This window comes from Charadrius vociferus, unplaced genomic scaffold (genome assembly GCF_000708025.1).
Source record: "Charadrius vociferus isolate BGI_N301 unplaced genomic scaffold, ASM70802v2 scaffold306, whole genome shotgun sequence".
NCBI lineage: Eukaryota > Metazoa > Chordata > Aves > Charadriiformes > Charadriidae > Charadrius > Charadrius vociferus.
Genome location: NW_009648963.1, coordinates 2,298,442 through 2,324,919, shown reverse-complemented (window position 1 = coordinate 2,324,919; position 26,478 = coordinate 2,298,442). Strand labels below are relative to the sequence as shown.

Sequence of the window (26,478 nt, the reverse complement as noted above, 5' to 3'; positions counted from 1 at the left end):
GCTATTCCAATTTACTAAAGGGCAGTAGGGAAGACCCAGGAAACTACAGACCTGTTAGTCTGACTTCAGTCCCTGGAAAAATTATGGAGATGATTATACTGGGTACTACTGAAAGGCATTTAAGAATAATGCAATCATCAGGCACAGCCAACATGGCTTCACAAAGGAAAGTCTGTTTAGCTAATCTGATATCCTTCTATGACAATGTCACCTGCCAAGTGGATGAAAGGAAGCGGTGGATGCAGTTTTTCTGGGTTTTAGTAAGGCTTCTGATACTGTCCCTCACAGCACCCTTCTGGATAAAAATGCCCTTAATAACATGTTAAACTTTTGGTCAGCCCTGAAGTGTTCAGGCTGTTGGACTAGATGACAGTTGTAGATCCTTTCCAACTGAAATATTCTATTCTAGTCTAAAAATTTCTAACAATTTTAGGAAGACTTTCTTCAGCAATCTGTTATTGCTAGGAAGCCTTTTTCCTAACATCAAATATAAATCTCCATTGCAGCAACTGAAGGACAAAAATAGTGTCTGTTGCCCTTTTTGCTCACAGCTGTCATTTACAAATTTGAAGTAGTAAATGCTGCTTTATTTGTAATGATCCCAAATGTATTTGGGAAGGGGTGGGAGAAGAGAAGGGTACAATGCTTTTCTCCTATAGTCTGCTTTTTAAAAGTGCTCAAAAATCCTCTTTCATGAGAAATTTATACCAAAAAGTATTATCAGATGTTAGCAAAAACCAGTACAACTATTTTCTCAAAAGCATACCTCCAGCTTCCCATCCAAAAAATATTTGAAGATATAAACACAGAAGATACAAAAAAATCTAAGTATTTGACACTTCCAGAAACAGATTAAAGCCCTGAAATAATCGACTATAAAATATAAAAAAAAAATTAAAAGAAATCTTAAAAGAAAATGTGATCTGCTTAAAACAGTTGCATGTCAATATCCGTGCTTTATTGTTGCAAGCAAACACAAACGATTTCATCCAATTGCTTTTTTGCAGAAAAATGTTAAGACTTTCTGTGCCACCAGCATAATATACACTGCTAATGGACATACAGCTGCATAAGCTGTGCAAGCAGTGAAAAGTCTTTCAGCTGCTTCCACTTCAAGCTCTTAAACAGCAATAAAACTAAATCTGGCTCCAACATATGAGCTGGTAACAAGGACAGAACGGTGTCAACACTAAAGGTAGCAGCTAAATACTGCTTTAATACAGTCTGCAAGAAGCACAGGCATGGTAACTCAAAAGTCTAAAAACCCCGCAAAGTACATGTTTCTTCCTCCGAGTCAGCGAGTCACACTCTAAAGATGAGTTAGTCAGCAGTAGTATTTAGCAGGCACATAAGTGTGCTAAACAGCTGAAAAAAAAAGTCTATTTTAATCTGTCTTTGTTAAAAAGAAAGAGCTGCAGGGCAGACCTTAAGACTCAAAATACAGCATTGGTTATACTACAGTAATATAGAAAATAAAAAACCCACAAAATCTGATCAAAAAGCAATGAAAAAAATGGAAAATACTGCAGTACAAATATTTTAAACTGTGTGCATATTTATTAGAAGTTACCTTTTTCCCATTTTTTTCAAAAAGTAGGTTAATTTAATGGAGGAAAACTAAAACTTACTTTCATACACATCGAAACAAGTCACTCAACTGTATACCTACTACTAAACTACACCTCTCCTGAATTACCTTCTTCCTTTTGAATTGTATTTTCAGATAACGTGATGTCAGTTTCCTGTGTCCTTTCAGAGACACCTGTTTCCTCTGTCCTTTCAGAGTGTTCTTTGCCCACATTAGGATCTTTGGTCAAGTTTATCTTGATCTTCTCAATAGCTCTTTGACACAGTTTATCTTTCACTTTCTGGAGAAAAGACATTTAACGTTAAATGCCACTTAATTTTACAGCTATTTCTTTCATACATTAAAACTTACCCACTAATAGGATTTGTTAAATTTCCTGTACGAAGTATGCAATGTGTGACATCAACATGATTAGTCAAGTTGAAAGGAGAAACACTTTGCCCATCAACACCAGGCACTAAAACCCCAAAATATTTTTTTTTTCTTTAAAGGAAACCTAAAAAATATTAAAGCAATTGGACATTTCCAGCTGAGGCCTGGAGCACTGCTACCTCTGCATACGCCCATAGTGGATCAGCATTCTTTTCAATATACCATTGTCTTCCTTTGTTATGCTCCCAAACTTTACTTTATTTTTTGCATATTAATAAAAGCATCAATGGAAAAACTTTCACATCAGCCTTGTAATCCCTTCCCAATCTTAAATTGAGCACCCTTTTCATGTTGCCTAACAATCTTACAGTTATGTTGTAAGTTTAGGCATAAAAATTCATCTGTTAATAATTAACTAAAGATAAGCCATCCAAACTGTAAAAGACTTAATATTGAATTCAATTTTAATGTAGAAAAATTAAGTACACCACAGCTATCAAAAGAACTTACTGAAATGTATCAAGTTGGGCACACTTTTTCATGCTGGTTTTACTGTCTATGGTAGCTGAAATACGTAAATTACATGGTGACATCAGCTCAAATTTTTGTAAATGACTCAAAAATTAATTTTCAAAGCTGGTTAAAAGAGAAATTCCAGTCACATTGCCATAGTAAATAAAAGGCACTTGATTTTTAAGCATATCAGAATATAAGATTGCTGGTGATTAAAAAAGTAAGAACCATGTTATATATGTACTACCTTTAGAATCTCATTGAGCAGAGCCAGAAGATTCTCTGTGGAAGAACTACTGAGTTCTAGTGAATTTAAAGCTTTTGTGTAAATACGAACATCTGGTGCAGTTGGGTCCATCAAGATTTCATTGCAAATTTTCATTGCTAAACTATCATGCACTGTGGAGTCCTGTAACAGAAAGAAATGAGATATCAGAAGTTTCGCTGGGAGCTATTTACAGAAACAAGATCATTCTGATTTAAGCAGCTAATGACTGATTTTATATTGTAAACATTTTCTTAAAATGCGGCATTTTGACGACATACACAAAGTGATTTTTAGAAATACTTTTCCCAATATAGACGATTGGGCATGGTGCAAGTTCCCATTAGCATTTTTTAGTTGTAAGATGGAAGGGAAATTGGGGGTGGGGTGTGTTGTTGTTCAAGCTAAAAGATTTAATTACCTGAACAGTCACTCATTGAATCCAGCTTCTGACACTGGGAATCTCAGAGAGGCCCAGACAGCTAGCAGTAAGCGAAGGGGGTCAGTTCTTAATCTCTAGACAGAAATATTGCTTTCCTCTATTTTAACACACTGTACCTGATAGTCCTGAGACGTTTTAGACTGAGGTTTCAGTCCACTTGGTCTGGTCAGGTCCACTAATAGTTCAGAAACATTACTAACATCTATTTCAGCCAAAGGTGAAGTTGCAGGAGCATTTAACAGTGTTTGCAGAGTTGGAAGATAAGCTTCTTCAAAGCATTCCTGGTTAGACCTGTTTCAATTGAGTCAAACATTAGTAGCATAATAAGACAAAATTAAACCTTAATTCACCCCTAAATTTTCTCTTCTATGATGAAAGTTCAGAGAGACCCATTACAATACACCAATCAAAGCAGAGTAGGAGCAGCCACCCAGGTAGAGACAGCCAGCAGGATCAAGACATCAAAACTGCTTCACAAAACCAACTTCTTTTAAGTTTTAGCACGTAGTATTTCAAGTAAGTTTTAAGTAACACTAACTGCCTCTGAACAGTTCGAAAGTTCACCCTTACTACTGAAAACCTAACTGCACAGACATATTCTCTCTTAAGGGACAGAAATACATTTCTATAAATCTTTTATTTAGATTACTCTGTCTTCTGCTCATTCCTCCTTCCTGCTAGCATTTTTCTTCAGGGATACTTCTCATTGTGTAAGAAAGCAAGGAAATCTGGCAAAAAAAATGCAGTGGTTAACAAGATTTTTGGAAGAAATACTTGTGCTTTCTTTTCTGAGAAGAGTTAATAACTCCTGCCAAGCAAGTCTAAAAATCACGTTGCACTTGGTTCTGCAGCAAGTTGTCCAAAAGTGTAGTTCCATAAGACAGGTCAAAACAATTTTTAAAAAGTGTCAAAAAGTACTAGCTGGTGAAGTGCAGCCTTTTTTGTTTCTGATACTTGTTAACCTTCTATTGGAACCCAAGCAGCTCCAGGAGAAAATTAAGTAAATAATTTCAAAAAAGCAGATTGATTGCTGCTGGATTATTGAGGCAAATCAGCTGACCTTTTGAGTGGTAAAACAGGGGCAGGAAAGAATGGAAGCAAGAACTCTTCCTTTCAGCAGCTTTAAGGCTTTGTATTGGCTCAAACATAACTGAACTATCACACAGATTGTTTCCTGTAAATTAAATAAGTACATAAATAGAAGTGTAGTAGCATATAGGCACAAGGCAGAAGTTTCTCCTCTTAGGCTGCCAGAGAGTTTGTTACTCTTCAGAAAACATTCCATGAATAAGAATTTCATACCGGTTACAGGATCCTGTCCCTATTATTAGCATGCCATGCCACTGTATTGACATGACAGAATATCTATAGAAGTCAGCATAAACATTTTTTTCCTCACACAGAGTTCAAATATTTAATTTCAAAAAGTAAGCCTCTTGATTATATCTGTGACCAAATGAAGAGGTTAACAGAGCAACACTCAGAAACAAATGGGGTTTTAAAATTCAGTGAGAGATCAGTACCAAAATTAGGTATGAACCTCTGCCAAATCTCATTGATTACCTGAGTTTTCCTTTTCTGAATGGCAACTTTGCAGACAGTTCTAAATTACATATGGTAATTAATAATTCTCTTCTGAAAATACAGTATCGGTAACCAATGACACTCCATGATTCATCTTAAAATGAACCATTTGTGATCCAGAATGCAGATAATGTTTTGAGAGAGAAAATCTACGAGGTTTCCCAACTACACAGAGATTCTGAATCAGTAAGTCAGACTAAGATTTAGGATTTTTTTTCCTCCATGAATTTTTCTGATATTTGCTTAAGGCATACACCTTGTTTTTCTTTTCAAGAAAAAAGATCATCTCTGAGGTGCCAGAAGGAGTTGCCTCATTTGCAAATAACTTTGAAATACAGAGAATTACTCAGATGGGCAATCATTAGGACTCATAATAAAAAAAAATCTAAAAAAAAAAATAAATTAAAAAATAAGAGATTCACTGGGCCAGAAGACGACATTGACAGGTAAAATATTATCAATGTTAAAAGCTTAAATTCATTACCCAGTATCAGAGATACTGGAAGCATATGAAACTAATTCTTCTGTTAGTTATTTTCAAAAGAATTTAAGTAAGGAAAACCCCATTCTGGAGGAGATTGGGTATTTTCTCTTTTTTTTTTTTTTTCTCCCTTGACAACAGCAAAAATACATTTGTTTGAGTTTTTTTCCACTCCAAACCATCACCTCTTTGAACTACTCCTCTTAATGGGGCAATTTATAGGCCACAAAAAAATGTAATTCAATTTGTTTTGGAAAAATAGAAAAGGTAATATATAATGCCTAAACTAAATCTTAACCATAAAAAAAGCAGATAACAACTCAGCTAGTTCAGACTGGCTAAAACTGCTAGCAACAACTGAAAAATTAAACATTTTTTTCCTTTGAGCAAGTGAAAGGAGATGAGAATCAGTATTTAGGCTCCTATCCCCTTACATAAGCTCTCTACCTCCTTTGTCCACTACCAAAATAAACAGGAGATTTTTAATCTGCTGTGAATTTAGATTGGAGTACTATTTGGTTAAAAAACAAAATAAAACCACAACCAACCAGCCTGCTTCTTTGGTATCTGCTGTACACCCATTATTTTCTTTGGAAGCATTCTAGCTACTTTTTAATAACACTTCAAAGTCTACCTGTAGTGCTCAACAGCATAAATAAGTAAAGCACAACGTTTTAAATGAATCTTCTCTTCAGCATCTTAAAGAACTGTTTCAATTATAGGCTTAGGAAAAACAAAAAAATTGGAAGGCCACAGGGGTAAGAGGGAATTAATGCAAAGTCTTACAAATAGTCATAAGTTGAGATTATGTACATTCAAAAGTAATATGTATAGGAGGCTGAACTAGAGCTTTAGGTCTAATTTGTACTTGTGCTATTTCTACTTGTGCAAGATTGAAAAAGGTTCCTAAAGCTGTTAGACTAATGTATATTTTCACATAATAATTTATAAAGGCCATACCTGTTCGCATAAGCAAATAAAGGGAAGAAAACTCCCAGACAGTGTCTAAGCCGAATATCCTCTTCGGTCACAGGATTATACCACAACAAAACAAGACGAGAAAGAAGCTTGGCACTAATCAGCCTCCCAGAGAACATCAGTTTGGCTATCCCTTCTGCAGCTTCTGTCCTAAGCTCTGAAAACTGAAGAAAGAACTGATGGTATACAAAACACACCAACCACAGTGTTTTTCACTACTACTTCACAATAATGGTCTGCATCCTATTTTGCCAATCAGTTCTCTACGTTCACAAATTTGCACGTGCACAGAAGCTCAAGAGTAACATTAGTCTCTATCAGTGACAAAGTTGTGGTCGTTTTCTAGAACAACTATTTTAACATTTTGCCATTAATCTCAATTACGTATCATGAAATGTTCACTTCCAACCTAATGGGATAGTAAATCTTCTGCAAAAGTCACTTTAAAACAAAATTAAGGCAAATTTTGTAGTATTTCTTACCTCACTGTCTAATAAACCTGAAAGAAGCTGCAGGAGGCTGTGAACCGTAGCAGTCTCTTCTTGCTCCTCTGTTGTTTCACTTTCTTCCTCACGGTTTTCAGTTCCAGTGTGTGCATCTTCATTTTGAGAGTCATTGCCTTTTCTGGCTTTAAATGGCTCGATCCCAAACAGCATTAGTTGATCAAAGATTGCCTTTAAAGCACTGAGCTTTACCTTTATATTATCTACTTGTAAAACCTAGGTTTAATAAGGAAAATGCATACCATCATCTTCTAGTAGATCACTGATGTTAACATCAAGCATAATAGGGAATGACTGGAGAAAGTCCAGCGGAGGGCTACAAAGAATACAAAGGGAATAGAGCACCTGGGTCTTTTTAGCCTGGAGAAGAGAAGACTGAGAGGGAATCTTATCTACGCTTATAAATATCTAAAGGGCGGGTGTCAAGAGGATGGGGCCAGACTCTTTTCAGTGGTGCCCAGCAACAGGACAAGGGGCAACGGGCACAAGCTAGAACACAGGAAATTCCATCTCAACATGAGGAAAAACTTATTTACTTTGAGGGTGACAGAGCACTGGAACAGGCTGCCCAGAGAGGTTGTGGAGTCTCCTTCGAGATATTCAAAACCGCCTGGACGTATTCCTGTCCAAGCTGCTCTACGTGAACCTCCTTTGGCAGGGCGATTGGACTAGTTGATCTCCAAAGGTCCCTTCCAACCCCTACCATTCTGTGATAACAAAATTTTTTGCTTTAATAAGATTGTTTGATTTGGGAAACTTTTTATAATTCTTGGGACAAATTTCTGACTTTAGGAAGGTGAGAAACTTGGACATAGGAAGTTCCATCTTAACATGAGGAGGAACTTGTTTACTTTGAGGGTGGCAGAGCACTGGAACAGGCTGCCCAGAGAGGTTGTGGAGTCTCCCACACTGGAGACATTCAAAACCCACCTGGACACCATCCTGTGCAACCTGCTGTAGGTGACCCTGCTCTGGCAGGGGGGTTGGACTAGATGATCTCCAGAGGTCCCTTCCAGCCCTGACTATTCTGTGATTCCGTGATAAGAGTTTAAACCTGAATTTATAATACAGTCTGGGAAAGAATTTCTCAAGTCACCTATGCGTTTTCCATTTCATAAAATCAATTGAATCTCACTCACAGAGTGAGCATGCATGTATGAGATATAATTTTATTGTTCAACTTCTAAACAGACATAGTACAAATAGAAAGTCTATTTGCCTATAGTAGCTCCACAGTGCTAGGCACTACAGAAAAAAATACATGAGACCATCCCCGCTCTGAAATATTGCACAGCTTAATTAATAAACAGTATGTAAAAAGACAGCAGGGAGCAAGATAATAATAAAGTCAAAGTTGCATAGGTTACTATATGTATTATAGTTCAAATCAACATTCAAATAAAACCTAACATAGTGAATTAGCCTAGAGATCCTAGATGTGTTTAGCCCAACACCCTGCTGTTGATGGCAGCCTACACAAAGAATATGGGCTTTAGTACCTAAAGAAATTAATTATTTAAGTCTAAACTAAGCTGCTAAAACAACTAAAATCCTCCCTAAGCAAACAAACTGATTTTTAAGGAGACACAGTCAAAGGCAGATTAAAAACAATGGGATCTGCTAACTTTTTAGGAACCTGAAGTTCTCCTGGTATGGTGACTGACAGCTCTATCATCTTGTCTGAGCTGAGCATATGATCTCAAGGCCTGCTGTCAGTTCTCGAGTGTGTACATGAACACACTCTTAATAAAGCATGATGGCTCCCACACTTCTTTCAAAGCCAGAATCTGCAAAGTTAACAACAGTGCCATCTTTTATGTAATTAGCTCAGCATTAGAACATTCACCACAAAGGTGGGAGATATGAGTATTATGGCATACAGTATGTTCCATATTCATAGATGTTTGGCCATGCTACTGTTTGTTGGTTTGAATATTGCTTTATCCTCTAATTAATAACTCTTACTTAATCCATACAAAAGTAATAATTCAGAAATTAAATCAGACACCCAAGATCACAGGTAAGTATGTAACAGAAATGAAAAATAAACCACCACAGTCACATTTTTAGTTTGGTTTCCCACGGAAGGAAGGCTTACAGAATCCTACAGCTTCTCTTTTCTACATTAACAACATGAATACATGACTTGACTTCATCCAGATTTGGAAGAAAAAGTGAGACCTTATAGCTAAAGAATTCCTGCAAACTTTCAAGACAACAGGTGACCTTACAAAAGAAAGGCATGCTACTACCAAGATACAACATAAGCTTGAATATTATTAGACATCAGAAAAATCCACAGGAAACCACACTCTCCAGATCCAGGTCTTTAGGAAATCAGGAATTACTGGTGCTTAAATAACCTATGTGGAGTACCTTGTTGTACATACAAGACTAGTTTTATTTACTTAGTCACACATCCTTCCATTTCCCATCAGACTTTTTACCTGTAACAGCAATGCAAGCTGTTGTCGGGCAAATTCTTTGTTCTGAAGGGCACAGCAACCCAAGCACAGAACTGCCATATTTCTCACTGCTGGATGGACATTAGTTATGCCAGGAAGTATCTGGAAGCAATAATATTAGACTTTACAGTTGAAATACATAAATTGAAAATTTAAAAAATCTGACTACTAAAATGTGCTTACCTAAACCTAAAAATAATTTAGCTTTGATACAGGATTGGAAAGTGGTAGCTACTATATACTCTGTTTATCTAGATACAAACAGAAGCAGATTGAGCATGCTGTTTCAAATCAGCAATAAAATAATGGCAAAAGATACAAGAGTGTTTTGCTTTGTGCTTGTTTTCAATAAATATCTGTTTTCAAACAAAATTAAATTGACCACTCATTGTGAAATAAAAAAAAAAAACAACCCAACAAACACAACAAACCTACACATTTCTTCATAAAATACATTAGCATTCTTGCAGAGAAACAACACCCATTCAGCCATCCAGCTAGTTCCTTATCCACTCCTTGTTCATCCAGGCAAGCCTCATTGTATTTTTGCCTGACTTCCTCTTTGTTGGAATGCATCACTCCTGAACTTGGAGGAGATGATCCTTGAATAGCTTTCTTGGGTCCCTCTTCCCTCCAAGGCTTTATCCCATGGTACTCTGCCAAGCAGATTCCTGAAGAGGCCAAAGTCTGCTCTCCTGAAGTCCAGGGTAGCAGTCTTACTGTGCACCCTACTTGTCACCCTAAGGATCTTAAACTCCACCACCTCATCGTCACTGCAGCCAAGGCTGCCCTTGAGCTTCACATTCCCCACCAGCACCTCCTTGTTGGTGAGAACAAGGTCCAGCATGGCACCTCATTGGCTCTTCTGTCACTTGGAGAAGGAAGTTATCATGGACACATTTGAGGAAACTCCTGGACTGCTTATGCTGTGTTGTCCCTCCAACGGATATCAGGGTGGTTTGAAGTCCCCCATGAGGGCCAAGGCTTGTGAACGTGAGGCTGCTCCTATCTGCTTATAAAGGGGCCTCGTCCGCTCAGTCTTCCTGATTGAGTGGCCTGTAGCAGACCCCCACTGTAATGTCACCTGTCCCTGCCTTCCCTTTAATCCTGACCCATAAGCTCTCGGTCAGCTCCTCATCCATCTCCAGGCAGAGCTCCATGCACTCCAGCTGGTCCTTGACATGGGTGACAACCCCTCCTTGTCTCTCTTGCCTGTCCTTCCTGAAGAGCCTGTATCCTTCCATTCCAACACTCCAGTCATAGCAGCCATCTCACCACATCTCTGTGATGCCAAAAAGATCATAGCCCTGCAGGGCATCTCTAACTTGTCTTGTTTATTCCCCATGCTACACACATTTACATAGAGGCATTTAAGTTGGGCCCCCAATGAAGTTCACTTATTGGCTGGAGTGGCTAGTTTTCCTTTATGCTGCACTCCAGGTGCTCTCCTGCTGACCAGCAATCCTTCTGCAGGTTCTGGGCATCTATTACTGGTATTGGCATCACATTGGTAGGAGTGGGATGAACTGCGGTTCCCCTCCCCTGGCAACTCTAGTTTAAAACCCTCTTCATAAGCTTGGCAAGCCTCTAACCAAAGATGCTCTTCCCCTTCTCTGACAGGTAGACTCCACCAGGCCTCAGTAGACCAGGTTTCTCAAAGCGAGTCCCACAGTCTAAGAAGCCAAACCTCTTGCTGTGGCACCAGTCTTGTTGATTTGCCAGATTCAATTGTCCCTATCAACCCGCTTCCCTTTGACCAGGAGGACTGATGAAAAAACTACCTGTGCCCTAGAGTCCCTGACTGCTGCTCCCATCTTTCCTTGCATGCGGAAGGGATGAAAGAAAGGTATATATGAGTTCCAGTCTTTCCTAGATGAAAAGCTTTTGACTAGCAATGAAAAAAAAAAAAAGAAAAAAGTATCTTAAAGTTCTCTATTAGAGATCTCATAACTTCAGCTGATAGCAAATCCAAGTAACTAAAGTACCAGCAAGGGCGGTAAGCAGATGCCTAAGCACCACACTTGGCACATTATAACTGAGCACTGTCCAACACTGTCATACATTAGTCAAATATTTACAATATTCCTGTTTTATTTTAGTATCTCTGCCACAACCAGTTCTGGCATAGGAACTCAGAACAGCTCAACAGGTTCTGGGAAGGCTTAAAAGCACCAGACACAGCACTACAGGTAGAGCAAAGTGATTGTAAAATAATCAAAAACAATCCTGCCAGCACTTAAGTGCCAGCTATGATGTATTAATTTTTATCATAGTGTAAACAGTATTTATTCCTACATACCAGAGACTCAATGATTTCTTTAATGGTTGGGCCGATTCCTTTAGAAAGGGACATGATCTTCAGAAGCTCATAACACATCATCAGACACTTCAACAGTGTTTCAGGATCATTCTTCAAGTGGGTCAGAGAAAAGATAAAAACATTATTAATACAAATGGTGGCTGAGATAAGGAGAATGGGGGTATTAATCATAATTTTTCCCCACCCTAATAAGCATTTCCTGTCCAGTACACATTTGTTGTGCAAGAATATTAATCAAAATCTGTCAATAAACTATGATGAAAAGAGATTCAGGTTCATGTTTTCAGTTAGTTAAGAGTAATAGCAGTGAAAACAAGACCCTTTAAGAATTCTTTAGTTACTCAAGGACAAAAGAGCAGTTTAACTGCAATTCATCTTTTGCTAAAGCATACCAGCAGCTTCTATAGATGCAGAAGGAGAATACTAATATCACAAATGTTAATTTTCAATTTTTAAAATTTAGACGATACAAGGCCAAACTACACAGTCTTTTAAAACTATAGAATAAACATCAAAATATAACCAGCAGTTGGGAATACAGGAAGTGAACAGACCTTCTCCACACGTGTTTCTTTAATTTCAGGTTGCTCTGCTTCTTTTATCAGATCGTTTTTTCTCTGTTCCAATTCAGTTATTGTCTCTTTTAATACTGATGCTCTATTAAAATCCTGCAGAGTAATGCATTCTTCCAAAGCTTCTTTTGCTTCAAGAAGTTTCACTTTTATTTCAGCCAACTGAAATACAAAGTAAAAGGAAATTAATATAATACCATAACCTTCATGGTATTAGCCAACAATACACTACTGACACTAGCCAATAATACACTACTATATAAAACTCTTACTAGATGCATATGCTTAAAAGTATTTGTTAACTAAAATCTGCTTACCTTAAGCTCCCGCTTTCTTATTTCAGCAGCATCAACAGGCTGGTCAACTGTAACAATTGGCTCACGAACTTCTGATATAATTTCTGCAATCTATTGTTACAAACAATATATTAGTGCCATTGATTTCAGTTCAGATGTCAGATACTAAGCATTTAACTCTTCCAAATTTAAAATACCATCCTTCTGAAAAAGCATTGAACATTTGTGCAGTTTCCCTTAACAGATAATTCACTGCAAATAAATCCTCAATTTGACAATACACAGTCTAACCATGAAAGTCTAGAGTTTTCTACCATTTGGCTAGGTAAGCAAGAAAATAGAAGACTGTATATCGATGAATAAGTTAAGCAGTTTCTATGCCAACAGTTCACAGACACCATCTCCTCCAGATCCAAACACGTGCTTTAAAAAGAATTATTGGTAATGAGAGTAAGGTTTTTCATCTGTTACTACTTCAACCAAAATACAACTAAGAACACCATCATTTAAAGGTCTATGAACGACCACATGTAGTATAAGAAGCCATGTAAGCCATTTAATTGGAAGCTAAATACATGCATAGAACTAGAAGCAGAACTAGTCTGAGAGTTTTTCTGCTGGTTAGGCATTTTCTTTAAAGTCAGACCTATTACGTTAATAAAAAAATGAGATGAAACAAGAGGAAAACTAAAGACTGAATGAGACAGGATAGTCTTAATTTATCTTGTATCATATCACCTCAGTTTAACTTTAACTTCCTCTCAAGCTGTACCAAATCAACAGAATGTATTGAATCAACGTATTTCACTAGAATTATAGAAATGCACACATTTACTATTACTATTGTACTATAATGCTAGAGATTACCATAGTTCTTCCATTGCAATCATGTAACAAACCTACATCCTAGCTTTGCCCACTGGATTGAGGTTTTCCAAAAGCAATCCCTGTCCTTAAGTCCAGGGTGCATTTAAAATATTTTAGCAAAACCAAGGGTCTATTTTTCAGGACTCAAGTTAAATAGTTATGTTATATATAAAGACTCTACTATATAAAATATTTTTCTCGTAAGGGTTGGTAGTACCTGTCTCAGCTAAAAGGAGGGAGAAGAAATCTGAAACCTGTAAAGGTAAATTATCCTCACTTTGAATGTTCTAGTCAAAACCATTTGGATCTAATACGACAAAGGATTCTGGAAAAGGTTGTCAAAGTGCAATACTTTCCTAATTTGAGGATTACATTTACAACACTAGTCAAATTTCTAAAGATAAAGATCTTTAGACAACCACAAAATACAGCTATGCTGAAAAAAGAAAAAAAAAAAAAAAAGGAGGGGGAACAGCAGAAAATAAATGCTTTTCCAAGCTAAAAATATTTTAACTCCAAATATTTCAGTTACAATGCCTCGTAAAGGCTGTTTGATATATGGAGAAGACAGAGCCTAGAAAACAACGAGCCTGTAGAATTACTCACAATTTGAATCCTTCTGTCATCATCCTTAATTATACTGAGCAATCTTTCCGCAAGCAGAGATATAAGGGCTGTTGAAGTTGCAGGTAGAATGAGAATCTTTTGTAAAGTAACTAACAGATGCTTTCTGCATTAAATAGAAAAAAAACCAAACAATCTGTTTGCTTATTCAAGAAAGTGGAAGGCATAAGAGTTAATAATTTACCCACTTCGAGTTAGTGTGATGAAGACTTTATAATACATTATAAGAGAAACTTCTTTATAGCTATATTAACTGCTGAATATATTTTCTTACTTAGCAACGTTTGTCTTTTCCTGATTTTACCTGATCTCTCGATTAGAAAATGCTGACTCTTAATCAGGTGTCACTACTCTCCAATAAAAGGTCATACCAGCAGAAAAACAGTCAGAGTATCAATACTGTAAAATGCTTTCATAGAAATTATCTGGCTGGAAACTAAAACATAAAAAAATTACAAGTTAGACTATCCTGCCAGTCTGGCATACATATAATGCATGCCATTGAGAGTTTGAAATTGTTGCTGTGTTTGTACTATGATAACTGCAATTTTTAATAAAATGCATTTGATGGTATGAACTTCCAAATTTATTCACTCTTACCACTTCACATCAAAAGGCTGTTCAAATTTTAGGAATGACTCAGTTAACAGTTCAGTTCAGCTTGGCATCTAAAACATCTGTAACCTTTTAGGATTTAGCAGACTGGGCATAAAAACCTACGAAAAACACATGCTACTTACTACAAGTCATCTGCCGAGAAGTAATCCATTTATCTCTTTTTTTTTTTTTTTTATATACTACGTTCCAAAGGAACAGTCTTGTAACTTCATAATCTCAAGAATACATTATGAAAAAACTTAATTTGTTCTCCACACACAATATTGTATCTGCATTAAAACTCATTTTTCCATAAAAGTAAGCAGACGATATTTGGCACACTTCAGAGAACAATTCTATTAGAAAGACTGTGCCTTTTTTTGCAGCTAGCATTAGAACTGTATTTTGTCTGCTTGATCAAGTTATTTTCCCAACAACTCTATGTCTGTTCACAGGCATGAATGCCATAAGCTTAATAACACAGATTTTGTATTTAAGTTTACCTTCCTCCCTCCTCTGTGGTATCCATGCAGCCTATGATAAGAATCAGTTGTTGGCCTATAAATTCTTTTGTCATCAGGTTTTCAAAACAGCTGAAATCTTCTCTTTGTTTCTCACTAAGAACTGGCATATTTTGAAGGTAACTGAATTCAAATAGAATAGATACAATTACATTCAGAACCATTGTTGGAAAGAAAAAAAAAAACACAAAATAAAACAAAAACATCAAACAAAAAAAAAATGCTCCCTCCCCCAAAAACACACACCACTTTCCTGTCCTGTATAAACCAAACACTCCCTCCCCCATCACTTTTCTGTGCTGTATAAACAAGCAGTTACCTTATTTACAAACATTAAAAAATAATTCTGTTCTCCTTTTCATAGATTAATAGTTCCAGAAAGTTATTTACACCAAATAATATACAGTTTAAAAACAATGCACTTCATTAAAAAAATCCCTTATTTAAGAATGCAAAACAGTAAGAAACAGAAAACGACAAGTTATGCTTGTACATGTGTTTTCAGTTCTGTGTCCCTGCCTAAAGGCAGCATCTTAGGAGTAAATGTATACAAGTACCACTTTTCATATATACAACTAGAATTTTTCTGTATATTTAGGTAGTATGTATTCTTTTACATGTTCAGAAGTGTTATACTGCCTACAAGAAAAAATACAAGAAATTCATTAAAGTGTGCAGTGAATTTTAAATCCTTTATCTGATCAAGTATGCCATCACAGAATAACAACAATCTGCTGTCAGATACACTCAGCCACACAGCATGGAAACTGTAATCAGTTTGTTTCAGTTTTTTTATTTTTATTTTTCTAGAGTCATTGTTCTTTTATCCATCAATGAGAGCATGCATGTTCCGAAAATCTGAAGTGATCAATGTACAATCACGTACAAAATTCAATATTGAATACAATGCAATATTTAAAATTCAAATACTGAGCTGTGAGAAAGATGCTTATTTTTACCACAGCTTTGCAGGTACTTTTCAGCAACAGCTCATTAAATTTAGCAAATTTTTTAAAATTTCTTTAGAGTTAGGACAAAAACGTAGCTACTCTTTAAGACCATCTGAAATCACAACATTGTAGGCAGCTAGTTCTGATAATTTAACAGTAACATTACCTGCACCAGATAATAATGAAATATCTAAATGAAGCTTACAATCTTGCATTTTTTTTCTTAACGATTGATGACTTGCAGTTTCTTGCTCCTCCTAACTGATACTCTCACAGTGCAAATAAAGACTTGGATTGTACAATTGCAAATCTTACCTGAAACAACTGGTGGCACCGCTCACCAATGAATAGTTTTACAGTTGATACTACAAACAAGTATCAGCAAACATAATTAATCTTACTCAGCCTTTTCCTGAAGGGGAAGATTGTTGAAGGCATTTTGAGTAAGACTGGATGGAAAAAAGAAAACCTTTTTTTTTCTTTTTTTTTGAGAAGAAATGTTTTATGGATTCTTAAATTAATTATGAATGAATAAATTTACACCCACCAGACTGGATCTACATTTCAAGATTAAGGAAGCACAGATGCTTCATTTATTAAAAATATATGAAACATGTTAGCACGTTCCACATTGAAAAGTAGCAATAATTTCTGTAAGTACTACTAGTATACTACACCCACTGAAGTGAGAAAAGAATACACATATTTTAAATTGGAAACCTCTATCAAAAAATCTATTTTTTCAGCAGATCTGATTTATAATCATTTCAGGAAGCTTTACTCAACATTTTGCATGTACAATACCTTAGTTAAGATTTCTCAACATTCTCCATGCTCATAAACAAATTCTGTTCAAATTTTACATAAAGACTAAAGTATCCCACTAAGACAAAAAAAAAAAAAAATTACCTTTCTTCACTTTGGTAAAAAGATTGACTTAAAACATTCTCTTTTTCTCCCCCCAATTAAATGTTCTGTAATTGGCTCTTTTAGCAGCTCTGTCCCTGACTTCAAATATAAGTTTTTAGGAACCATGCCTGCCTGAGCAGGGGAAAGAGAAGGCAATGAACTTTCAGTTTCAAAATCACTTGTCTTGGAGACAGCAGCCAAATTCTACTTTATTTTCACAAATTACAACAATCAAAAAAACTATTGGTTTCTGCAAGCTCTAAAAACCTCTTTCTGCAAACAGACAGCAACCTACATAACAGATGGACAAAGGATAGCTGCATATTACAGAACAATTATTATATTAACTTAAATGGCAAATTATGTGCTACTAATCTAGCAGTCCATTCTTGCTGATAGTTCATGAGAAAGGACATTCCAAAAATTGTTTTCAAGTTATAAATTTGTTTTTTACAGGTTTTGTTTAAAAGAAGTAAATCCTCTCAAAAATCTTAGGAAAAAAAAAATTAAATAAAATAAAATAAGGAATCACTGGTCAAGCACAACTTTGGTGAAAACCTAAACAGTTCAATAAAAGAAATATTCTCTATTTTTAAAAAAGAAATATCTATTTTAGTGATAACAGATTTATTTTTAAACGCAATGTACCTTAATATATAATCTGCATATATAGCTGGTTCTGGCAACACCTGTTCTAGTAAATCTTCACCTTCTTCACCTTTTGATTTCAGATATTCACAAAGACATCTCCAATATAACACATTCTCAGATGTTAAGTCTTCCAGTGGAATCAGTTTTCTAACCAAAAATAAATAGAGATAAATAAAAAAGGGTAAAAGACAACAAATGCACAGAAATACATTATTTCCCAAAATGAAAATAAAATCCTGTCGAAGCTATTCTCCACAGAAATACTTAAAGACTGACAAAAATGACAACTTCTTTTTTAAGTGGGGACATGGAGCTCACTTAAGAAAGCCTGAGCCTCTTACTACATTGCACTTTTCAGTATTTTAAATCAAGGCTGTTCCTATCAGTTTGCAATAAGATTCTGCTCAGCCCTTCAGACCTCCTAGAGCAACCACCCAAGTACTTTAACTCCATGAAACATTGTTATCACTGTACAAGTCTGGAAAATTGAACTCCATTAATCTGCAGAAATGCAACAACTGCATTCAATTATTTCTCAGCTTCTATTTATGAATTTTCTTCCATTCTTAATACAAGACCTTCACAGAATATTCAAGTAGCAATCACAGTATGCCAAATGCAAAACGTAATAGAACTGCTTCTCAGCATCTCTGTAAAGTCATCCTCTCTTTACCAGTCATACGACCTCCACTCCTTTTTATAATCATAGTCTTTTCCATGCTAAGCACAGCATATAATCTTTGTTTTCAGAAGCAGAACATGAAGTTGTGCATTAATTCCATCGCAAAACAGAAAAGACAGTCACTGTCAGTGGTACTTTTCACTGCCTTTAATACCATTTTACTTGCAAACTATCAAAAATAATTATGGTTCTCATTTAGGTCTCTCATACACACAAAAAAAAGGAAGAAAACAAAAAAATCCCAGCAACATGTAGATGAAAACTGATCATTTAGTAGCTTCGTATTTATCTGACAATTCTTTATTTAAAAGTAAATTTAACAAACAGAAATCATAGACTTCAAAAAATCTAAACATTTATCATATGGATACTGCATCACTCAAGCTGTAGTCACAAACATCATACAAGAACAAGCCTAGTATTTTCCATAAATCAAATAACGTCATTACAAGCTGAATAATTTCACTCACTTCTCAATATGTCATTAGTCTGAGAGATCTACTACTTAAAAAAATTCTCAGTTATCCCAGTCTTTCAGAATAGAAGACTCATTTTGTGCAAGATCAAAGTCAGACTGACAAGTCCATAAGTATATAAGTGCTTCCTTTAAACCTCTTAAGATATTGGCACATTTCCAGAGACTGCAAGAAAGTTATTTGCATTGATGCTTTTTAAAGCCAGACAGGCCCACATCTATAGCTTTGGAGTGCAATGCATGTAACATCTGTTGATTTCAAAACACCTGTTATAAGCTATTACTGGAGACACTTCATATGATGACATTACACATTTCCCCCCCAAAACGTGGAATAAGATTTTGTTCTCACTTTTTAATCATTAACAATTTGTCATTTAAGTTTATCATCTGAGATTAGACTCCTACCATTGCTAACAGTCGTTCCACTCTGGGTGCCTCAATTAACTCGAGCTGGTTTTTCCTCACACCTTTTTGCCTCCTTTAGCAATTTCCTACAACTTCTAATTTCTTGTTTTCTTCCACCCTTTGTTTTTATTTTATGGATCTTTATATTCATCATGCCGTCTTCTTCATAGCTTAGAAACTAACTCACTTAATCAAATTCTATCAAACATTAACACAGGAAAAGAAGCATCTAAGATACCAACTTCTGCCAAGCTCTGCTAATACGAGTAAATACCCCCAAAAGAAGGCCAAAGCACAAGCCAAATAATTCCACTCTGATTCTCCAAACAGTTCATGGGTAACTGAGCCGGCCCCAAATTGTCCTGCCTCTAGCTCAGCAAAAAGGACAGAGGGAAGCCAAAGAGGACTATGTGTGGAAAAAAAAAACCCCAAAACCAGAAGCATTACTGAGAGGGAGGAGGAATGGGAGAGAAGGAGCTTTTCAGTACCACAAGTTAAAAGAAGAGAGGAAATTACAGTTGTGAGGGTAGAGTATTGCCCTTATTGTAAGCTGTACAGACAGTACAGAAAATAAAACAAACTAGACTAAGTTGTTACTCATAGAAAGGCTTGTTTAGTTGATTAATTTACTGCCTCCTCTTAAACTCTAAAAGTGTAATTTTTGGGGTGTTCAGGAAACAAGAAGTCAAAGACATTTTTTCATTTTTTCCCTCTTGCTTATCTGGCACAATCGTTTTCAGCTGGTGAACACAGATGTTTTAAATAAGAAAAAAGCATATTCAAAGCACTTAAGTACACAAACACCAGGGAGACATCATGGCTTACACCACAATATCAGTCTTTTATCACAGGTAATAGTTACTCTGCTCCCCATTTAGATATAACCTTTAATCTACTATTCTTATACAAAATATTCATCTTTTGGAAATGAAAACTGATCTGCACACCTGCTGTCAAGGTTTTTACAGTTCTGAGCAAGGTCATGAAGTGGAGATAATGAAAACATAGCATTTAGTACTGGGATGGCCACTTCTGGGCAGTTTTCCACATCCAGTCGATGAAGCAATTCTAAAACATCCCCTTCAGTCAATCGTACCCAGGCTTGAAGCAGCTTCTTCTTCATTACCTCCTTAACAGCATCTAATAAGGGAATTTAAACAGTTTAAAACATTAAGGTTTGAAAAATACCAAGCTTTCAACATAGTTTCACAAATCATTTTTCTACAGAAGGCTTTTTGGAAAGAAGTTAAGATATAGTTGAACTTAACATTACCTTAAAAAAAGAAAAAAAACCCCACAGTTAAACAAGAACTACCTATGGAGCACTACTACATTTTTGAGACAACATATTTCACACACACAAAATAAAATAAAAAAAACCCTCTATCCAAAAACTGTTACATCCAAAGACAGCACCTCAACGCAGAAAAACTACAAACCATGAACCTTTGTAGAACAGGGAAATTTCTAGGGAAGCATTGTTATATACTTGCTGTGTTTCAGACATTTAGGAATTGGCTGCTTTTGGAGGCATGATACTACTGTACAGACCTTTAGTCTGAACTGTCACACAGAATTCCTGTGTTAATTCAATTAGTCAACTGGATTATGAAATTTACATAAAGATACTTTAAGTCCCTCCTCCCCATTGCCACAATGAACAGTTTCTGTATCAGTAGAGTAGTCTTTAATCAAGGAAAATAGTATTTATGGGAACATCTAGAATACATACATCATTAATACATACACACAGATTTAAGCAGGTAAGTAGAAAGGCTAATAGTCTGTTGGATGTAAAAATATAACAACTAGAGAGTGATACAAGTATGCTCTTAGGACCTTTTAGAAAACAATATCCAATATAATAAAAACAAAGTCCACACACTGACAACATTCATCTTTCCTCTTACGATAATGAAGACAGCATTTAAATATATTCAAGTGTTCAAAAAGAGCTATAAAAAGGCCTTGAAAGAGCTAAGGTACTAAAAATGAGAAACCTCTCTGAGAAGGTGAAAAGCATAAACTAGTAGAATAAAAGAGCATGAGAGCAGAGAATTGACATCTCAATGCACCCCCAGAAGCAGAACTAAGCAGAACCTGGATTATGTCTTCTAGGTCTTGTTTAACTATAAGCCCTTGTTCTAAAGCCGAGATGTAAAAATATCCAAAATTTCAACTTAGCAACCTTGAATGAGCAGGTTCCTTTCTTGTTAGCTTGGGAGTTACTCAGATAAGCAAATTTGACAAAGATATACATATTAAAGGTTATAGAACTTGCAAAACACATCAAAATGAGTGAATACTAGAGGATGTATATATAAATGCAGCCAGTTTGGAACCTAAACCTCTTTTGCCCAGCAAAGACCATGGGATATCAATGATATCAGTGATGTTACATACCCTGGCAGATACAATTATCAAACCGATAATGTTTACATTTCAATTCTTAAATATATTAGTTACAAAAATATTGGTAATGAAACATGTTTCAAAATACACTGATTAAATAATTACATTTTCCTACTTCTGTGTTTAATTACATTGTTGTTTTTTAATTTTAATAGCATTTGGTCCTATGTTAGAGCTCAGTGGCTTTCAAGTTTTTTTGAAAGTGCAATCCTTTTCTGGCTTGCCCACTATAAGGGGCCTGAAAACCAAAGCAGCAAGCAGGATCTCTTCTGCTTATGCATTTCCTGGTACCTCATAACTCCCTTTAAGCTCCTTATTATTGCCATCACAGCTTCCACATAAGATCACCCCCAGAACATTAGAAAGTATTCTCTCAAACATTTATATTAAGATGTTGAGAAAGATGATCTCTTACCAGATCTGTCATTAAGTCCTTGTTGCAACAATTTTACTCTCTGTGCTATTGACAGAGCTCTCATGTGAACTTTTTCTGCCAAAACCTTAAAAAAAAATTAAGACATTAAAATACATTTCTACAAATGATAACAACTGTATTCGTTAACTACCTGTGGGTTTAAACTCTCAGTCTTATCCATCCACAGAAACCGTAAGTCAATAAAGGCCTGTAATACCTCTACCATCAGCTTCGTACCAATACATTAACAAGTAGATACCTGTGCATGGGAAAAAAATGTAAAATAAAGTAAGAATAAAGTTAACAGAGAGCTTCAAAGCTTGGCAGTTCCGCTTGAATGCAACACCTGGATATGAAAACTATTCTCTCTTTTAAGGTCCAAGAGCAACGAATATCTGCAGTGAAGTGACTAAAGTATGTACTTTTCTTAAAGCCTACTAACACACAGATTCAGTTTAAAAATATAATTTAATATAAATTAAGAAAGAACAGAAGATGGTTCTGTATGAAAAAAAGAACATTTTGTTTGAAAGTTTTACCTAAGGTGCCTGCCTGCAGAAGAAATATACATGCATACCTTCTTGCCCCTATGCCTACACGTAATGGTTGATACTTCTCATAATTGGAATACATAAATATGCCATTTTTACCCTAGCATTGCTGCAATCCTAACTTTATTGAATTACCTATTACGCAATAACAGAGAAGAAAAATTGCTTCACAAACATCATAAAATGCACAGATAGAAAACAAAAGATTGTATACATAATATATACTTTTACTGTCTGATCCTGAGGAGCCCAGTTATATCACAAAAGTAATTTCTATCAAGCAAATTCTGCAGTCAAGTTCAGGCTTTTAACTTGAAAACTTCTATTAAATCACTCCCCCTCAAAATTCTGGCATGTGAAAATAAATTATTTAACGATTCTTAGTGTTTAGCCAGTGAAATATAATAAAAGTTTTAAAGCCTTTTTCCTAAATCAGTCTTTGAAATTATTATTAAGTGATTCAATTTACCTCATACGCCAGCTTCCTCACAGCTTCTTTTACATCCATAGTGCGACCTACAATTTTTGGCAAAGTCCTTGCTGATGGAGCAATACATGACAGCACTGCACGCCTCACTTCTGAATTTGAATCATTTTCAAGCAACGTGTTGTAGACTGAAAGTAAAACAGTCATAATAATATTTTCATAAGAGTTTGAAACATTATAGAAAAACAGAAAATGCTAAAAAAAAAAAATAATCAGCAGCTATTATTAAAACTCTTACTCCACCCCTGCACAGCTCATACAAATTTAGGGAACAGTTTAGGGTCACAAGTCCAAGATTTTACGGCTATTACATGAGCTATGACCTCAAAAGAAATTCAATGAAGAAAATAATATTTGCAATCATAAGTAGGATCCTCAGTTAACAACTGAAAATTGCTACTCTAGACCCCACCTATAAATAACCACTTTGTCATTTACTGGAAAAAAAAATAATAAAAAAATGCTTCCAAATGTTGGCTCCTTAAGAACTCTATTCACTGGCTATACATCCTCATTACCTTTGAGGTAGATCCTCAAATTTTCCTATAAATGGAAAACTACAATCTACATTATTAAGCCTACCAAAACTCAAATAGTAATTATCTTGTGTAATGCTTTTTGTTATATTATTGACTCTTCTTCAAAATTAAAAGCAATGACAAAAAGAATTTAAGAGAATACTTGAATTCATCTTCTTGTTCTATGAGATAATGATCAACTATGAAATTTATATGCTCCTAAATAAGGAACTTATAAACAAACACTTAGAAAATATAATTTCAAAGAAGCTGCCTTAACAACAAAAAAACCCCCAAACTAACGAACTTACTCTCTTCACAAAAGACACTACATAAAGTTTATTCAGGGCACAATTTACATAACAGCTATGCGGGCACAAACCTACAGACTGTCAACCTTGAGGCAATGGAAGTAGAGGCTTAGTCAAGAGTCATACCATACACAAAGAAACCCACAAACGACATAAAACAGCATCAAGAAACACTGGGTTCCAGAGGTGCCTTAGGCACCTCTTAAAGGTATCTCTTAAAGGAAGTGATCCATGAACAAGATGAGATTTGGGGGTGGGGAAGAAAGGCTACAAAAAAAAATCATAGGTCAACAATGTCAGTAACCAGTTTGCCTCTCATGGAGCAGAATTGAGACAAAATTAGTTTTTCTATTACTATCTCCACTCCTCTAAGTGTTTTTGTAGAAGTTCAATTCAATTAATAGTATAAAAGGGTCCTTAGAGGGCAAAAACTGAGCAAGCGCGTATCGTATCTCCACCCCAATTTGCAACACACCATCATTCTCACCATCTTTCAGCTACATTCAGTTCATAGAATAGCCCAAGCCCAATATGATTTGTCTTTTCAACACCAGTGGATCTCTCCTTCAACCAGTTCTGTCTTTTCCTCTTGAACATATACAAATCTTGCATCTGCAACCTCCTCTGACAAGGAGGTCCACAGTTTATTAATTATTATAAGAATACTCTGTAAGTTTTGTTTACTCAGTGCTTAAAAAAGTGTCTAAAACGGTTTTAAAGTAATGTAAATCAACAAATGTTGTTCTTAAACAAAAGAAAAAAAACAGTACTACTTACTATTAACAACAGGACAATTTTCATCCTTAGGATCTTGAAGTCTTGACAGGGCCAAGACAGCTTGAATTCTCACATTCGAAAATCTATCTTTAAGTCGAACCAGCATAGCTTCATTAATTTTATCAAATAAATCATCATCAATCTGGGCATTCTCTGGCATATTTCCCAAAATCTTATTAACAAGCTGGCATGTTCGAAACCTAACTGCATGGCTGTTTGCATTGTGAGACTTAGGGAAATAAAAAAACAAAAGTATTCTTAATAATCACACTTTTCTCATTTCCAACATAAGGCTATTAACATGCACGTGTAAGTAGTTAACATTCTATACATTACATGAAACATGCACTTCTGTGTTTTAAAAGCTTTTCCTATTTAAGGAAAATACTTATGGCCTGTCACTTGTATCGGTGGCTCTTTACATAATTAGCCATGTCTTCACAAAGGAAGAAACATGCTTACCACTCCATGCAGGCTACAGTACTGTCAGCTAACTTACCCCTCTGTCTCCATAAAACGTTAGAAGGAAAACAAAAAAGATAGCAATGATGACTAACAATCTTGGCCTGACCAATAATTTTTCCACATCAAAACACTAGTTTAAGAAAATGTAATTCTACTTGAGTTTTCATGCTATTGGAACTGTCGATCTTCTTTCTATATAACACTTGCAATAAGTGGAAACGAATAATACATATGCCAACCATATTTGTACAAAGATCTTCTAATATTTTTACTTATCCAAGAAACAGTATAAATTCATTTCCACAACACTTCCAGAATTTCACACTTATAAATGCACCTATAGTAAAGCTTATAATAACACATCTGACAGCCAAATAAGAAAGCAATTCTTATTTTCTCACCAGCCTAACTTTTGAAATCCAGTTGCTGGGGCGGGGAAGGTGTTAGTCTTAAAGCACTAGTTTTGCCATGCTTTCACTTTTTAAGTTCTAGTTTGTTGCATCTCCAGCACCCGCAAGTTTTTGCTACTGCATGAAGTTTCCATTTATTATGTTAAAGCTTTAATAATAAGTGCTACTATACCTCAAGCAGAAAGTTAAACACATAATTCAAAAGCAAATTATCTTCTTCTCCTTCCTCACTACCATCCTCTTTCTCCATTTGATAAAATGAAGTAACAAATTTAGCCACAAAATCGATCACTTGTTCCACTGCCGGTTCCCGTCTGTAGATTATCATAGCATACTTAAGGAAATGAATGAATTTTTCATGAAAATCTTCCTTATTTTCCAACTGAAAAAAAGTAGAAATCAGACCACAACAGAAGATAACTACCTGGTTCATCTTTCAACAGCAGTACCACAGAAAAATAACATAAATGAGTTTATAACTGACAGCTTCCATTTACATTTTTTAAGCGCTAAAGCCAGCAAACCCGCTGTGTGCACTCTTCACTGAATATTTTGCTTTAACTCCACAGTAAGTAGGCATATGCCTTGGCCACCGGGCTCCATTCTGGAGTTTACATTTACCTGCCGATGGGTTTCAAAATAGCAATCGAGACCCTTATCCTTTATTATCCTGTGTCACACCGACTTCTCGGGTACCCAAACACCTTCCAGCAACATCATTAATAACTGTCGTAGGCCGTTCTTACACCCGTGATGGCAAGAGACAACTGTGTATAATAATTCAGCATGTGGCTTGTTTTGGGGGTGTTTTTTTTGTTGTAGGGTTTTTGTTTGTTTTAAGTCGCAGGTCTCTTCTTAGTCATACTGGCCTCAGCGCTTGTTTTAGGGGAAACAAAGCCGAAGAGCCCCGCTGCCCTCTGAAGGAAAAGCCAAGCAGATCCTGCACGCCCCCCATTTTCCCCTCAGCCCGGCGGGTGACCGGACCGCTCCGCCCCGCCGCTGGCACGCCCCGAGGGAGGCCGGACCTGGTTGTAGGTGCTGTTCAAATCCACGACAAGATTCGCCTGGT

At 35.9% G+C, this 26,478-nt stretch overlaps 1 protein-coding gene across 1 annotated transcript in view; it reads right to left on the bottom strand.

The window, feature by feature from the left end:
* Positions 1-26,478, bottom strand: part of NCAPG (non-SMC condensin I complex, subunit G) — a 36,757-nt gene that overhangs the window by 3,120 nt on the left and 7,159 nt on the right. The window contains exons 2-19 of the mRNA XM_009887662.1: positions 26,435-26,473; positions 25,582-25,791; positions 24,535-24,763; positions 22,911-23,056; positions 21,891-21,975; positions 20,011-20,203; positions 17,496-17,645; positions 14,971-15,111; positions 13,853-13,976; positions 12,401-12,490; positions 12,066-12,245; positions 11,491-11,601; positions 9,174-9,293; positions 6,706-6,942; positions 6,206-6,387; positions 3,297-3,471; positions 2,721-2,882; positions 1,697-1,868 (exon numbers count right to left, since the gene is read on the bottom strand). Coding sequence (XP_009885964.1) covers positions 1,697-1,868; positions 2,721-2,882; positions 3,297-3,471; positions 6,206-6,387; positions 6,706-6,942; positions 9,174-9,293; positions 11,491-11,601; positions 12,066-12,245; positions 12,401-12,490; positions 13,853-13,976; positions 14,971-15,111; positions 17,496-17,645; positions 20,011-20,203; positions 21,891-21,975; positions 22,911-23,056; positions 24,535-24,763; positions 25,582-25,791; positions 26,435-26,473 — 2,746 coding nt within the window. The remainder of the gene's footprint in view (positions 1-1,696; positions 1,869-2,720; positions 2,883-3,296; positions 3,472-6,205; positions 6,388-6,705; positions 6,943-9,173; positions 9,294-11,490; positions 11,602-12,065; positions 12,246-12,400; positions 12,491-13,852; positions 13,977-14,970; positions 15,112-17,495; positions 17,646-20,010; positions 20,204-21,890; positions 21,976-22,910; positions 23,057-24,534; positions 24,764-25,581; positions 25,792-26,434; positions 26,474-26,478) is intronic.